General features: G+C 37.3%; 1 protein-coding gene across 1 annotated transcript in view; it reads left to right on the top strand.

Annotated features, from left to right (window-relative positions):
• Window positions 1-15,746, top strand: part of LOC134957518 (microtubule-associated serine/threonine-protein kinase 2-like) — a 193,016-nt gene extending 177,270 nt beyond the window's left edge. Inside the window, exon 4 of the mRNA XM_063939499.1 lies at window positions 15,681-15,746. Coding sequence (XP_063795569.1) covers window positions 15,681-15,731 — 51 coding nt within the window. The 3' untranslated portion in view covers window positions 15,732-15,746. The remainder of the gene's footprint in view (window positions 1-15,680) is intronic.
• The last annotated feature ends 871 nt before the right edge of the window (window positions 15,747-16,617 follow it).

Below are 16,617 nucleotides of genomic sequence, written 5' to 3'. Positions count from 1 at the left end.
ATTGTCATTTGATATTGGCTCTCTTCAGAACCCTCGCTACTCTACTTGTGTTACGGATTGGTTTCTCTTCTTCCCCCTGGATCATGTTCCACATTTTGTGCTCAAAGGTAAAAATACATTGTATATATTTTACACTCTGTTTCCCTTTGTACTTTGGAGCTGTTACACTTTATTATTAGAGAGAAAATTAGTCCCTGTTCCCGGTTTGGCTGACAGCTGGGTCTCTTATAATTATCCATTACAGGGGTGTGTTTATTTTTTATCTTTGAATACTTTTGCATAATATTTATTTATTGCATTTTACACATTTCTACTTAATTAGTTTTACTTAATCAGTCACCTTTCGTTCTATAGACTGCTTTGTGTGTGTGTGTACCTGCATCCGAATTGAAACGTTAGTGTTTTCCAGGTAAACACTGTAGCATAGAATTTTGTATGCAAATACAGTCGCAGTCACTCACATATATACGCATGCTGCATATCATTTTAATCAGCAGAAGCTGCTGTGCGTCCTATTGCATTACAATGCATGCAAAAAAAGACGCTCGGCGCACCAAGTCACACGACACTCACGCGTTATGTATAACGGCGACTTTTAGCGCGTAGAGCTAAGTTGTAAAAGGACACATCTGTATGGTGTGTATATGCTGAGCAGTTGTGCTTAGGACCTATGTCAAGCCATGGGTTTCTTGTTGGCCATTCCTGATGTCAGATCTCTTTGTCGTCACTGGGAGTCAGGGGGATGTAACGTTACCGCTGTCATTTATACGCCTCTAGTGGTAACTGATTTCTCACAAGACAGATTTAACAATGAATGGTATTCTTGTTATCAGTTTCTACGAATGTTAAATGATGCGCAAGCCAATCACCATTTAACATTTGTAACGAGTGATAACAAGAATCTCTCTCGTTGTTAAATCTGCCCCTATATATTTAAAAACAATAAGAATTTTCATCACTAATAACTAGACGCCATTGAAGACCACAGCCAGGATCTTATGGCAGATAAATTTGCAGAAATGAACAACTTTTACGGACATGGCCACAAAAGTCGGACATTTTGCAAAAGTCGGCCAGTATGTTAGTGGCAGAGTACATGAAAATTTGGGCATTTTCTGCTTAAAAAAAGTAGAGCAGCCGGGAAAAAAGTCGAATTTAGATGCGTTGCCCATGTTAAACATACAGCGCGGCCGATGTAATGAAGTCCGAGTTTGAAAGTTGGACATAAAACAGCTCTGCAGAGTCGGACATAAGTAGACCTGTTTTTTTCTGGGCGAGATGTTTTTGTTACTGTTGAAAATCTATTACAAATACACATTTACAGCACATTTACAACAAATAGAGATTTCTAACCTTAAAAAGAAAAACAAACTTTGCTCTCTTTAAAAAAAGTCTGTGCAGTGTACGTCATTTTTGCACATTTTGTCTGGGAAAATGCGTCCTCCAGGAGGCACAAGCAGCTTATGCTGATTTTAAATGATATGCGTCATGGCTATAGTCTGTGTGTAATAGCGGCTGTACCAACATACCCAATTGTGTTAGTGTTTGGCTGGAAAACACTGTAGCATAACATTTTATATGCGGGTACAGTTGCTCTTACACACAATATAGGCATGCTGCATATTTTAAACAGCAGAAGCTGCTAGTGCATCATATTAGCAAAACGATGATCTCTTAATTGCACTTTCACTTTTTTAAAACCTATATTGATGTATTTACTTTTTTTAAATACACAATTTTCTAACTTTATGGTAGGTTACTGCTTGGTACTATTTTAAAATGTGTTTTTAATGATCTGTTAGGTTTACGTGTCAGATTTATTTGATCATCCTGTAGCTACTGCATGTTGTTTGTTAATTGTGTTGTGTTTACTGCATCGTTTTTACCAGTTGATTTATTTCTTCCTTCTTAAATGTATTGAATAATAATTTTACAGCATCATTGGGGTTCCCTGTGTGTACTCGATCAGTGCTTTTCCAATTTGTGATCTGTCCCCTCCGAGATAATAGAATCATAATGAAGCTTTCTCCCATTAGACTGATGAATTTTAATTAAATTGTGCTTTACTTCATTTCCAATCTTACTAATGAAGACGTTGTAAACACTAAAGCGTAAGAAGGCGCTGGACGTAATTCTAAGGTTCTCCATACCCTCGTCTCTCCGTGCACCTGCTCCTATTGTTGCCTCATTTCTCTGGATAATGCTGCTGCTTCCTTCCTCCCCACCACTATCATGTACTGAAGCTGAACACACTGCAGGGGGCCTGTGCCTTTAAATCCACTCTGCTTTTCCAGTGTATGTAAATCAAGCTGCTCTGATGTGATTTCAGCATCGCTAGTCTACACACCAGATGGGAGCAAGCATCAGGAGAGGTGGTGGCTGTTACCGCCTCAGACCTTCATGGGGGCTCAGAGCTATTTTCCCATCATCAAATCGGCCTCTGTTTATTCCTTCTTCCTGGAATTCTGTTGCTCCATAGACTGTTCCCTGATTGTACTGTGAATACAGGAGGGATCTTGTAGCATTTGGTAGCAGCGATGGTTTCATCGGAGTGATACATTTCACAACTCCTGTCTCTGCAGTTCCGAATGAACTGAATGGTGTACATTGTGCTTTGGAGAAGATGAGAAGTCTGTGATGAATGAGTGGCTCCACCCACCCCTGCCCTCCGCTGTAGGTAACAGGACTGACAGCTGATAAAACGACTCCCTGCTCCTGTTTGAGCACTGTACAATGGGGAGCGGCACCTGCTTTCTGCTGGGTTACAAAACATACATCCCAGCGAGCTCGGTGTTTTGAGGAAAGTTTGAGAAGTTTTTTCATCTGCTAGAAGAATGTGAAAGGAGGAAATAATCCCTAAAGCCACATTTGGAGCCTATGTTGAGAGACCACGGTTCAGGCAGGGATTCTTTGCGTGTTTCGCACAGAAGTTTCCAGGATGGATGATTCCAGCATTTTACGAAGGAGAGGACTTCAGGTACGTGCTCAGGGAACGATCAAACTTTATTGTTGAGGACTCTTTATCCAGGACTGCAAAAGGTTCTTGCAGGCAGAGTTAGGAAGGGATATAGTCCTCCGATGCGGTCAAAGTTTTTTGTTTTTAGGAGGCTGTATATTCGTCTGTCAGGATTTCGGCATCGGTCTCCTGAATGCTGGGATCCCGATAGCCGGTATATTGACTGCATCCCGTATTTTGACCATCCTGTAATACATCCCAGGCTTGCAGTCTTCTCAGTGGCCTGTTAGGAGGACCACCCTCAGTGGCCTGTTATAAGAACCACCGTGTCTCTGTTTCCTCATGAGTTTTCTAATCTAAACAGCCATCAGTCCTTTAACTGCTGTCGAATTACCTGCATACAGTAATAATGAAAGCGCACTAGTCCCTTGCAGATGTGTAGAATTATCATTCATAATACTCTCTGTGCTGTATACTCTTAAGTACAGTTTAGAATTGGTGGTAAGCAAATGACTAAGGGGTATCTGTCATTGATTTTAAATACAATGTGAGCACTAAGAAATCTGTGTTTTGGTTCGAGTGTCAGTAGCGTCGTGTGTGTATATATATATATATATATGGAAGTAGTGTAGACCTAATTATGCGCTATAAAGAGCTCCAAACCTTAATGACGTACTCCCTGTTAGATGGAGTACAAAATAAGAATACAAAAACAAGATGTCATAAGGGAGCTACAAGTATTGTGTATGCATAATATTTTTCCAGATTCTGACCACACAATGATAAAAACCGTAGAATTTATTCACATATTATCTATGTACATTTTCAGTAAACATAGATTATCGCATAAAATCCAACATTGGATACAATAAAAATTGCAGTATTACAATTTTGTTGTAGACATGAAGCAATCAGTATATCCCATCAAGTAGTATAATTTGCAGGATGCCTGATGTTTTTGCTAGAAACTGTACCCGACGCGTTTCGTCCTCACGGACTTCATCAGGGGTTCATGTCTATATAACAAATATGGGTCAGATAAGCTATTAATTCAATAAACCATATTGATCATACTCTGAAAATGGTGTTTGTATACATACCAATCGAACTAGGGGCCAAAGACCGATTTTTAGCGGTATACAATAGTCCCACAACAATTTCTGAAAGAACCATACCATATTAGAATTAATTAATTGCATAATGAGGGTAATTACATGTACCACTATTAAAGAGGAGGGGGGGAAACGGAAAAAATGGACCTTAATTAGATCTCTATAGATGGAATAAATTGGTCTCATTCTTGAAATTAATTGCGGACGGATTTAATCAAAACGGTAACATACTATTGTAAAGATCTATGATGTTATAAATCGATGTTGGAATTCATAAGGTGAAAATAAGAGACCATATATGTTGTTACCAGTATGGAAAAAAAACATTATGGGTGAATAACATTATTCAGGGATTTTTCCATATAGTTGGACCTTATATCATTCTCAAATGTTTACAATTGATTTGGAATATTAATATGTACATACCAAAATAGTTTAAAATCAAATGGTCATATTGATTGTATCAGTGTTCGCAATAGGTCCAGCCTATAACACAAATATCAATTTTATACATCAATTAGTCCTCTAAGTGTCTCACTCCAAGGGAGGACTAGGGAAATATAATTAATTTATACATACCCTCATAGGAGTGCAAACCGTGAAATTGTGCTGTTATAGTCACTAATTGTTAGACCAGAATAGTAGTGTTCAGCCTAAAAAATAATTAATTGATAATGGTCTTATACTATTTATCAAAAACAATCAGTGAAACTGCATTCACATTGATTGTATAGTGAAACATAAATAGTTATTAAATTTCTTTAAATAAAACAGGACTTATAATGTACAAAATAATCTCATAATCATTCCTCACTTATTATAAGATGACAGACATGGTTAATATGAACCAACATCCATGTGTCAACTCAGTCCTCCAGTGAATACAATAGCAACAAATGTAACTTACTTTGAGTAGTGAACATGCTCTCCTGAACAGCAGTGTAACAATGTGCTGAACAGGGAGGTTTATATACCTTGAGTTTGATAAGCTCATTTCCTGTGTGTGTCACAGACATTATTGCTTTTTATCATAGTTCAACTTTAGTTAATCTTGGTCCAATAGGTTCATGGGGACGGTAACTGTATCAACAATTATTTAAAGACAATTTAGTATTGTTTGATGTTGTTTTTAGACCGCAGTGGGCGCATTAGCTAGCCATGCGTTCCACTGCGGTCTCCGGCGTGCGTTCCATTGCCTTCACTTCCGGTTTGAACTGCGGAAGTGATACGGCAATGCAGGTCTCTGAACGCGGCTGTGGTATTATATAGTGGAGCTGTAATGAGAATGCCTAAGCTTGGCTGCAGGGATATAGTGGCCCCTGTAAACTATAAATCGTTCTGATCTTATGCTAAACGCAGTGGGCACATTACTTATCCATGCGTTCCACTGTAATATGCGTTCCAATGATTTCACTTCCGGTATCGATCGTGGGTGTGTAGTGACAAGCAATGCTTGTTGTGATCATAATAATGAGTTAAATGTTTAATAAAGTGTCTAGTCCTCGTGTCAGTGTCGTGCTACTTATTCAAAGTCCATTAAGTGTATTTCTAATCATATAAAATGACCCACTGGGGTTAAATATATTAATTAATTGAATAATTGCTAATAAGTATTAGTGTGCCTATATTAAAGGAATATGAATTCCAAAATAGCATTCTTAATTTATCTTCTCATTAATCCTCTAAGTGCTTTTTTATTTTATTTTTATTGGTGTAATCCTAACATCTCCTATGTGACAAATGTGGTTTATTTTTTATATATTTTATAATTTATTATAATTTTTTAGATAGTTAAATTTTAAGAATTCCATATTAATTTATTTTAACTGATATTATTGTAATCCCTTGATACAGATTAATTCTTAAACCCATGTAAGAAATAAATAGTGACAAATAGAATATTAATCCTACGCCATTTTTTATTAATTAATAATACTGATAGTTAAATCTAATTAATAAATTGCAGAATTCTATGTTAGTTAGTCTCTATATTATTTAAATTGAATTTATCTATTAATAGCTCATTAAAAGTTCAAGCCAAATATATGATTACTCTGACTTGTAGGACCGAGTATGACAATGCATGTCCGTTCATTTACATAAACGATTACATAAAGAAACAAATTACTATAGTATTTCTACAGAAAAGAGACAATATCGCACCCTTCATTATGTCCATTGGGGGTCTGAGTATCTAAAGTATAAATCCAAAATGTTTCTTTTTTGGATAAAGTGAGATCCCTACTTCCCCCCTTTGGGTCTAACTTAATGTGCTCTAAGATAGTAAATGAAAAGTTACTCTTATCAATTTTTGACTCATGTTTGTCCCTATAATGTCTAGGTAAACTATGTGTATATACTTTATTTTTTATATTTCTAATATGTTCTTGTATTCTTGTTTTAACCTGTCTCTTAGTTTTTCCTATGTAGGATAATCTACAGCTGCAGGTGATCCTATAGATTACGTATTCTGTATTGCAGTTTACCAATTGGTTGAGTTTGTAGGTCCGACCTGTATGTATCTCGCAGCTGAAGGGTTTTCTTTCCATATAACCACAGCAGATGCATTTGGAACAGGGAAAACAGCCTTTAGAGGCAATAAAGTTACCCTGATGTGGAACACTCATAGTTTCCGCATCCACTCTACTGGGTGCTATGATGTGTTTCAGATTATTGGCTCTGCGAAATAACAATTCAGGTTTGTTCGGTAATTCTGGACCTAAAATAGGGTCATTTTTTAAAATTCCCCAATGTTTTTCCAAAATCTTCCTTACACTGTAATTTTCACAATTGTATTGAGTGATGAAAGGTCTGGACTGTTGGTATCTTCCACCTTCAGTTTTTTTCTTAGGAATTAGCATGGGTTCCCTTTCTCTATTTCCTGCTTTCGTCCTGGCTGTTTCAATCAGTTCTTTACTGTATCCTCGTTCCAAGAATCTTTCTGTTAAGATGGATGCTTGTTCCCAGTAATCTTCTACGTTGGTACAATTCCTTCTAATGCGCAGAAACTGAGCATAGGGTACGCCTTCCTTCCATCTTGTTAGATGGCAACTGGTCTGGGGAATGAAGCTGTTGGCATCAACTTCTTTGAAGTGTGTCCTTGTTTGGATTAATTTACCCGGAACGCCAACTAATACAAGATCCAGGAATTCAATAGTAGTGGTATTTGTTTGATGAGTAAATTTGAGATTAAACTCATTATTCTGTATGGAGACAAGGAATTGATCAATGCTGGAGGAATCCCCACGCCAAACAAGAAGGAGGTCGTCTATAAATCTTTTATAGAATTGTATATTATCTTTGAACTCAGATTGATAGACAAATGACTCTTCCCAGTGTCCCATATAGAGATTCGCGTAAGCCGGGGCGAATTTTGTCCCCATGGCTGTCCCCTGTATTTGCAGGTACTGCTTCTGGTTGTATTCAAAGAAATTGTGTTCAAGAATATATTTAATGCTATCTAGCATAAATTCCCTGCCTGATTTGGTCATTCTGCGATCTTCAGAAAGAGTTTTTTCTATTGTTTGTAAACCTTTGTCATGTGGGATTGTAGAGTACAAAGATTGTACATCGATGGTCAGCCATCTTAAATCCTCTGACCATACCATTGTACTTAATTCTTGAAGGACACTAGTGGAATCCCTTAAATGGGATTTTAACTGTAGAACATAAGGTTGCAGTTTAATGTCCAGATAGTGGGACAGATTTGATGATAACGAATTGATTCCTGCGACTATGGGCCTTCCAGGAGGACTATTTTTATTCTTATGCACTTTGGGGATATGATAAAAGGTTGGCATAGTCGGATATTTAATGTAAAGAAAGTCAAATTCTTCCTTACAAATTACCTCATTTTTCAATGCTCCTAATAGTAATACCTCCAATTTTTTTTGGAACAGGACCGTAGGATTTTCTGGTAGTTCAACATACGTGATGTTATCATACAGTATTTTGGTGGCTTCTTCTGTGTATGCTTTCCTTGATTGGAGGACCACAGCTCCCCCTTTATCTGCCCCCTTAATTACTAAATCCTTATCATCTCTCAAGGTTTTCAGGGCCTTTTTCTCTTGGGGGTCTAAATTTGCATTATATTTATTCTCCTTGATATTCAACTTCCTAAAATCACTTTTTACCGTGTCATAGAATATTTCCAAGTGGCTCCCCCTAGACTCTACCGGGTAGAATTTAGACGGCAGAGACACTATTGGCTTATTTTCTCTTGGTGTTAATGTTAATTGCGGGTTTTTTAGGAAGTGTCTCTGGATGGTCAATTTACGTATGTATTTACTTAAATCAATAAATAAATCGAACTTGTTGACATGGTTATCCGGTGCGAATTTTAGACCCTTCTTTAATAGTGACTCCTCCGCTGCAGATAGTTCTCTCCTATACCTTCCCCTACCATATTGGTATTTATCTTTGTCAATGACAAAGATAAATACCAATATGGTAGGGGAAGGTATAGGAGTTTTAGATCACCTACTCCAGAAATGTATCCCTCAAGACATTTAGAAGAACGAAGGGGCCCACGACTCCCCCATTTGCAAAGAACAGAATTGCTACATACCCGAATAAATTCTCCACAAGGTTTGAAGAGAAGTCTGGTTGGAGACAACGAGGAACCAGAGGGGGCAGAAAAAAGCCCCAAAAAAAGACGGGCTCTATTCCATCAAGAAAAACTCCGTCAGGAATCATCAACACTACAACGAGAGAACTATCTGCAGCGGAGGAGTCACTATTAAAGAAGGGTCTAAAATTCGCACCGGATAACCATGTCAACAAGTTCGATTTATTTATTGATTTAAGTAAATACATACGTAAATTGACCATCCAGAGACACTTCCTAAAAAACCCGCAATTAACATTAACACCAAGAGAAAATAAGCCAATAGTGTCTCTGCCGTCTAAATTCTACCCGGTAGAGTCTAGGGGGAGCCACTTGGAAATATTCTATGACACGGTAAAAAGTGATTTTAGGAAGTTGAATATCAAGGAGAATAAATATAATGCAAATTTAGACCCCCAAGAGAAAAAGGCCCTGAAAACCTTGAGAGATGATAAGGATTTAGTAATTAAGGGGGCAGATAAAGGGGGAGCTGTGGTCCTCCAATCAAGGAAAGCATACACAGAAGAAGCCACCAAAATACTGTATGATAACATCACGTATGTTGAACTACCAGAAAATCCTACGGTCCTGTTCCAAAAAAAATTGGAGGTATTACTATTAGGAGCATTGAAAAATGAGGTAATTTGTAAGGAAGAATTTGACTTTCTTTACATTAAATATCCGACTATGCCAACCTTTTATCATATCCCCAAAGTGCATAAGAATAAAAATAGTCCTCCTGGAAGGCCCATAGTCGCAGGAATCAATTCGTTATCATCAAATCTGTCCCACTATCTGGACATTAAACTGCAACCTTATGTTCTACAGTTAAAATCCCATTTAAGGGATTCCACTAGTGTCCTTCAAGAATTAAGTACAATGGTATGGTCAGAGGATTTAAGATGGCTGACCATCGATGTACAATCTTTGTACTCTACAATCCCACATGACAAAGGTTTACAAACAATAGAAAAAACTCTTTCTGAAGATCGCAGAATGACCAAATCAGGCAGGGAATTTATGCTAGATAGCATTAAATATATTCTTGAACACAATTTCTTTGAATACAACCAGAAGCAGTACCTGCAAATACAGGGGACAGCCATGGGGACAAAATTCGCCCCGGCTTACGCGAATCTCTATATGGGACACTGGGAAGAGTCATTTGTCTATCAATCTGAGTTCAAAGATAATATACAATTCTATAAAAGATTTATAGACGACCTCCTTCTTGTTTGGCGTGGGGATTCCTCCAGCATTGATCAATTCCTTGTCTCCATACAGAATAATGAGTTTAATCTCAAATTTACTCATCAAACAAATACCACTACTATTGAATTCCTGGATCTTGTATTAGTTGGCGTTCCGGGTAAATTAATCCAAACAAGGACACACTTCAAAGAAGTTGATGCCAACAGCTTCATTCCCCAGACCAGTTGCCATCTAACAAGATGGAAGGAAGGCGTACCCTATGCTCAGTTTCTGCGCATTAGAAGGAATTGTACCAACGTAGAAGATTACTGGGAACAAGCATCCATCTTAACAGAAAGATTCTTGGAACGAGGATACAGTAAAGAACTGATTGAAACAGCCAGGACGAAAGCAGGAAATAGAGAAAGGGAACCCATGCTAATTCCTAAGAAAAAAACTGAAGGTGGAAGATACCAACAGTCCAGACCTTTCATCACTCAATACAATTGTGAAAATTACAGTGTAAGGAAGATTTTGGAAAAACATTGGGGAATTTTAAAAAATGACCCTATTTTAGGTCCAGAATTACCGAACAAACCTGAATTGTTATTTCGCAGAGCCAATAATCTGAAACACATCATAGCACCCAGTAGAGTGGATGCGGAAACTATGAGTGTTCCACATCAGGGTAACTTTATTGCCTCTAAAGGCTGTTTTCCCTGTTCCAAATGCATCTGCTGTGGTTATATGGAAAGAAAACCCTTCAGCTGCGAGATACATACAGGTCGGACCTACAAACTCAACCAATTGGTAAACTGCAATACAGAATACGTAATCTATAGGATCACCTGCAGCTGTAGATTATCCTACATAGGAAAAACTAAGAGACAGGTTAAAACAAGAATACAAGAACATATTAGAAATATAAAAAATAAAGTATATACACATAGTTTACCTAGACATTATAGGGACAAACATGAGTCAAAAATTGATAAGAGTAACTTTTCATTTACTATCTTAGAGCACATTAAGTTAGACCCAAAGGGGGGAAGTAGGGATCTCACTTTATCCAAAAAAGAAACATTTTGGATTTATACTTTAGATACTCAGACCCCCAATGGACATAATGAAGGGTGCGATATTGTCTCTTTTCTGTAGAAATACTATAGTAATTTGTTTCTTTATGTAATCGTTTATGTAAATGAACGGACATGCATTGTCATACTCGGTCCTACAAGTCAGAGTAATCATATATTTGGCTTGAACTTTTAATGAGCTATTAATAGATAAATTCAATTTAAATAATATAGAGACTAACTAACATAGAATTCTGCAATTTATTAATTAGATTTAACTATCAGTATTATTAATTAATAAAAAATGGCGTAGGATTAATATTCTATTTGTCACTATTTATTTCTTACATGGGTTTAAGAATTAATCTGTATCAAGGGATTACAATAATATCAGTTAAAATAAATTAATATGGAATTCTTAAAATTTAACTATCTAAAAAATTATAATAAATTATAAAATATATAAAAAATAAACCACATTTGTCACATAGGAGATGTTAGGATTACACCAATAAAAATAAAATAAAAAAGCACTTAGAGGATTAATGAGAAGATAAATTAAGAATGCTATTTTGGAATTCATATTCCTTTAATATAGGCACACTAATACTTATTAGCAATTATTCAATTAATTAATATATTTAACCCCAGTGGGTCATTTTATATGATTAGAAATACACTTAATGGACTTTGAATAAGTAGCACGACACTGACACGAGGACTAGACACTTTATTAAACATTTAACTCATTATTATGATCACAACAAGCATTGCTTGTCACTACACACCCACGATCGATACCGGAAGTGAAATCATTGGAACGCATATTACAGTGGAACGCATGGATAAGTAATGTGCCCACTGCGTTTAGCATAAGATCAGAACGATTTATAGTTTACAGGGGCCACTATATCCCTGCAGCCAAGCTTAGGCATTCTCATTACAGCTCCACTATATAATACCACAGCCGCGTTCAGAGACCTGCATTGCCGTATCACTTCCGCAGTTCAAACCGGAAGTGAAGGCAATGGAACGCACGCCGGAGACCGCAGTGGAACGCATGGCTAGCTAATGCGCCCACTGCGGTCTAAAAACAACATCAAACAATACTAAATTGTCTTTAAATAATTGTTGATACAGTTACCGTCCCCATGAACCTATTGGACCAAGATTAACTAAAGTTGAACTATGATAAAAAGCAATAATGTCTGTGACACACACAGGAAATGAGCTTATCAAACTCAAGGTATATAAACCTCCCTGTTCAGCACATTGTTACACTGCTGTTCAGGAGAGCATGTTCACTACTCAAAGTAAGTTACATTTGTTGCTATTGTATTCACTGGAGGACTGAGTTGACACATGGATGTTGGTTCATATTAACCATGTCTGTCATCTTATAATAAGTGAGGAATGATTATGAGATTATTTTGTACATTATAAGTCCTGTTTTATTTAAAGAAATTTAATAACTATTTATGTTTCACTATACAATCAATGTGAATGCAGTTTCACTGATTGTTTTTGATAAATAGTATAAGACCATTATCAATTAATTATTTTTTAGGCTGAACACTACTATTCTGGTCTAACAATTAGTGACTATAACAGCACAATTTCACGGTTTGCACTCCTATGAGGGTATGTATAAATTAATTATATTTCCCTAGTCCTCCCTTGGAGTGAGACACTTAGAGGACTAATTGATGTATAAAATTGATATTTGTGTTATAGGCTGGACCTATTGCGAACACTGATACAATCAATATGACCATTTGATTTTAAACTATTTTGGTATGTACATATTAATATTCCAAATCAATTGTAAACATTTGAGAATGATATAAGGTCCAACTATATGGAAAAATCCCTGAATAATGTTATTCACCCATAATGTTTTTTTTCCATACTGGTAACAACATATATGGTCTCTTATTTTCACCTTATGAATTCCAACATCGATTTATAACATCATAGATCTTTACAATAGTATGTTACCGTTTTGATTAAATCCGTCCGCAATTAATTTCAAGAATGAGACCAATTTATTCCATCTATAGAGATCTAATTAAGGTCCATTTTTTCCGTTTCCCCCCCTCCTCTTTAATAGTGGTACATGTAATTACCCTCATTATGCAATTAATTAATTCTAATATGGTATGGTTCTTTCAGAAATTGTTGTGGGACTATTGTATACCGCTAAAAATCGGTCTTTGGCCCCTAGTTCGATTGGTATGTATACAAACACCATTTTCAGAGTATGATCAATATGGTTTATTGAATTAATAGCTTATCTGACCCATATTTGTTATATAGACATGAACCCCTGATGAAGTCCGTGAGGACGAAACGCGTCGGGTACAGTTTCTAGCAAAAACATCAGGCATCCTGCAAATTATACTACTTGATGGGATATACTGATTGCTTCATGTCTACAACAAAATTGTAATACTGCAATTTTTATTGTATCCAATGTTGGATTTTATGCGATAATCTATGTTTACTGAAAATGTACATAGATAATATGTGAATAAATTCTACGGTTTTTATCATTGTGTGGTCAGAATCTGGAAAAATATTATGCATACACAATACTTGTAGCTCCCTTATGACATCTTGTTTTTGTATATATATATATATATATATATATATATATATATATATATATATATATATATATATATATACACCTATCAGTAGGGATGGGCATCAATTCTCAAGGTTTCTGAAATGTCATTATTGCCAGGAGAAACTACGTTGTACTCTGCCCGATTTACATCTGGAATAAGTATTTGTATTTGCGCCACAAATACATTTTGTCAGACAAATTCAGTTGGTTCTTCTAGTCCCAGGTAGAAATTTTCATGTACAGTGTTCCTAAAAAGTATGTGTGTTCATATCTTCATCAAAGTTCTAAAATGCAAAGAACTCTATACGAGAAATACAGTAACCCATAAAGGATTTTTTTTTTACTTGTAGTTACTGATCAAAATGATCCAACATTAAATCTTTCTGTTGGAAAAAAAAATGTTCATTTTTGGGATTCAGTAACTACTGTGACCCCTTTGAACTGCAATCACTTGGATCAAACATTTATGGTAACTGTTGATCAGTTCTTCTCATCGGTTTGGTCCATTCCTCCTTATAGACCAGCTTAAACTCATGGGTGTTGTTGGGTTTGTTGCATGAACATCCGCTAAAGGTCCTGCCGCAACATGTTTGTTGGATTATGGTCCGTTATTTGACTCTACTATTCCAAATATAAGACTACTTCTGCTTCAGTCCTTTTTTATGTAGTTTGACTTGTGTGTTTATTCTTGCTGTATGCAAAATCCACCTTCTGTTGAGTGTCCGTTCATGAATGCAGACCCTGACATTCTTCTGTAGAACTTGCTGCTACGATCCAAAATTCTGTTTTCCATCAGTGATGACTATCAGACCGTCCAAATTGCTCCAAATTATGTTGCCACCAACACTTTTTACAGTTGCGATGAGGTACTTATGTTGGTGAGCAGTGGTTGTTTTTCTTCAAATGTCTGTGTCCGTTAGTACTGGCTTTAGCTGTGCAAAGCCGCTAAACTGATCTAAAGAACTGCTTTGGGAGCCCAAACTCCTGTTTAGGTGCCCAAGGTGCCAATTTATCGCACATTTCAGCTCGCACCTCAGGAGGCTGCGAGCTGAAATATGTCCCTCCTGTGACTATTCTTGCCTGGTTGGTGCAACAATTGACTTGCTCTCTCCAGCGCCATCTAGTCACAGCAGCGGAGTGAAACAATTGAATTGCCCCCCCCCCATAAGTTTCTCATGTAAGCACAAAAGTTCTACAGTAGTTTTGAGTCATCAGCAGAACTTTCTTCCAACTCATCCAGGTGGTCTTAAGCAAACATTGAATGGGCATTGATGTGCTTCTTGGAGAGTAGGGTCTTAATCCCTGTTCTCCCATGGTCGCTGGTCTTATTCAGTGTTTGCCTGATGGTGGAATCATGAACCCTTACCTTAGCCAGTATTACTCCCCTTCCTGCATCTCCCTTCTCATCAGTACAGCAAGTTACTCTACGCTCACCCCGGTATCCGGATGCTAGATCGACAATGTGTTAGTCGACTTGCGTTAGGTCGACAGGTACAAAAGGTTGACATGACGGTGACATACAAATGGTCGACGGGTGTTTTGGATTTTTAACGTTTTCTCAACGTTTGTTTGATTTACTATACATGTGGACATCTATTGGGAATAGTAACCTGTGGCAAGCGGAGTGGGGCAAGCCACTATGCCCAAAGTGTGGTGAGCAAAGTGAGTGTGCAAGTGTAGATGTTTATACTGATGGTGGTCATATAACATGAAATATACAAGATTTGGCAAAAAAAACAAAAACAACTTTTGTATCTGTGGACCTTATGCATATTGACTGTTTGGTGTCGACCTAATGACTGACAACCATAACATTGTCTGTTATACCACACCCGCTCACCCCGTGTCATACTTTATCTGTTGGTTTATTGCTCTATGTTTGCCTAGGATATGTCATGTGTCACATTCCAGAGTTACTACGTATAGCGGCGTTTTTGCTTTTGCTATGTAAATACTCTGAATGACCCTGCGGACACTTTATGGTGCCTTACAAATAATACCTGATAATATTAATAATAATGATGATGATAATAATAATAATAATTAAACCTACTGTTTGGGGTGAAGACCAGACTCTGGTTGTGAAGACTGAAGTTTTTTTTTTTTTTAGAAACTCCCGGGGCCGCCTCAACTCCTCCCATTGATTGGCACTCCTGATTAGTTATCCACTACCTGAACTGCAATTACTAGAGGGAGAAATAAAGAAGACTCTTGGGGCACTCTTGACTACTAATTTCAATAAAATTTTACTTGTATCCGATATATTAAAAATAGGTTTGAATTAATATATAGCTAATAAAAGTAATATTTTATTGACATTAAAAGTCATGAGTGCCCCCAGACAAGTCTTCTTTGTTTCTTCCAGTAGTAGTTACAGTCTATACTTCTGACTCTGGGGAGCGCCACCAAACCCACATACACCTGGGGTATTATCCACAGAGGTGGCACCTAGGAATAACATAGGTAGTTGGCTAATACGGACCCTCTGCACTGCTCCGATGGCCCAGGTGGTAGTTAATAATGTGGCCTCCTCTTCCTTTTTTCTTGAGAGAGGCACCAGACAAGGATGCCCTCTCTCCCCTTTGCTTTTTAATTTGGCCCTGGAACCTTTTATTCGTTATATCCAACTGCTACCTGGGTTTAGAGGCATTGTTGTTGGGGATCGCGAACTCAAAGTTATAGCCTTCGCAGATGACCTACTTATATGTACCTCTGACCCTAAACGCTCCCTTCCTGTATTGGTAGAGGCAATTGACAGATTTTCGTCTTTTGCTGGCTTCTCCATTAACTTTGCCAAGTCTGAAGCCCTGGCCATATTTGGCCAGGCGAGACTGGGTTGGATTAGACCCTTCCCGTTTAGATGGGCCCCCTCGCATATCACCTTTTTAGGAGTGGCTCTACCACAACATCTCTCCACCCTCTATGCACGTAATATAACCCCGATCATACATAAAATCCAGACTGAACTTAGCCTATGGCAAAACCTTCCCCTTAATATGTTAGGGAGATGCAACCTGTTTAAAATGGCAAGCTTCCCGAAACTCCTG

Source organism: Pseudophryne corroboree, chromosome 9 (genome assembly GCF_028390025.1).
Source record: "Pseudophryne corroboree isolate aPseCor3 chromosome 9, aPseCor3.hap2, whole genome shotgun sequence".
Lineage (NCBI taxonomy): Eukaryota > Metazoa > Chordata > Amphibia > Anura > Myobatrachidae > Pseudophryne > Pseudophryne corroboree.
Note: the sequence above shows the minus strand (reverse complement) of the source record. Positions and strands in the feature narration are given on the sequence as shown.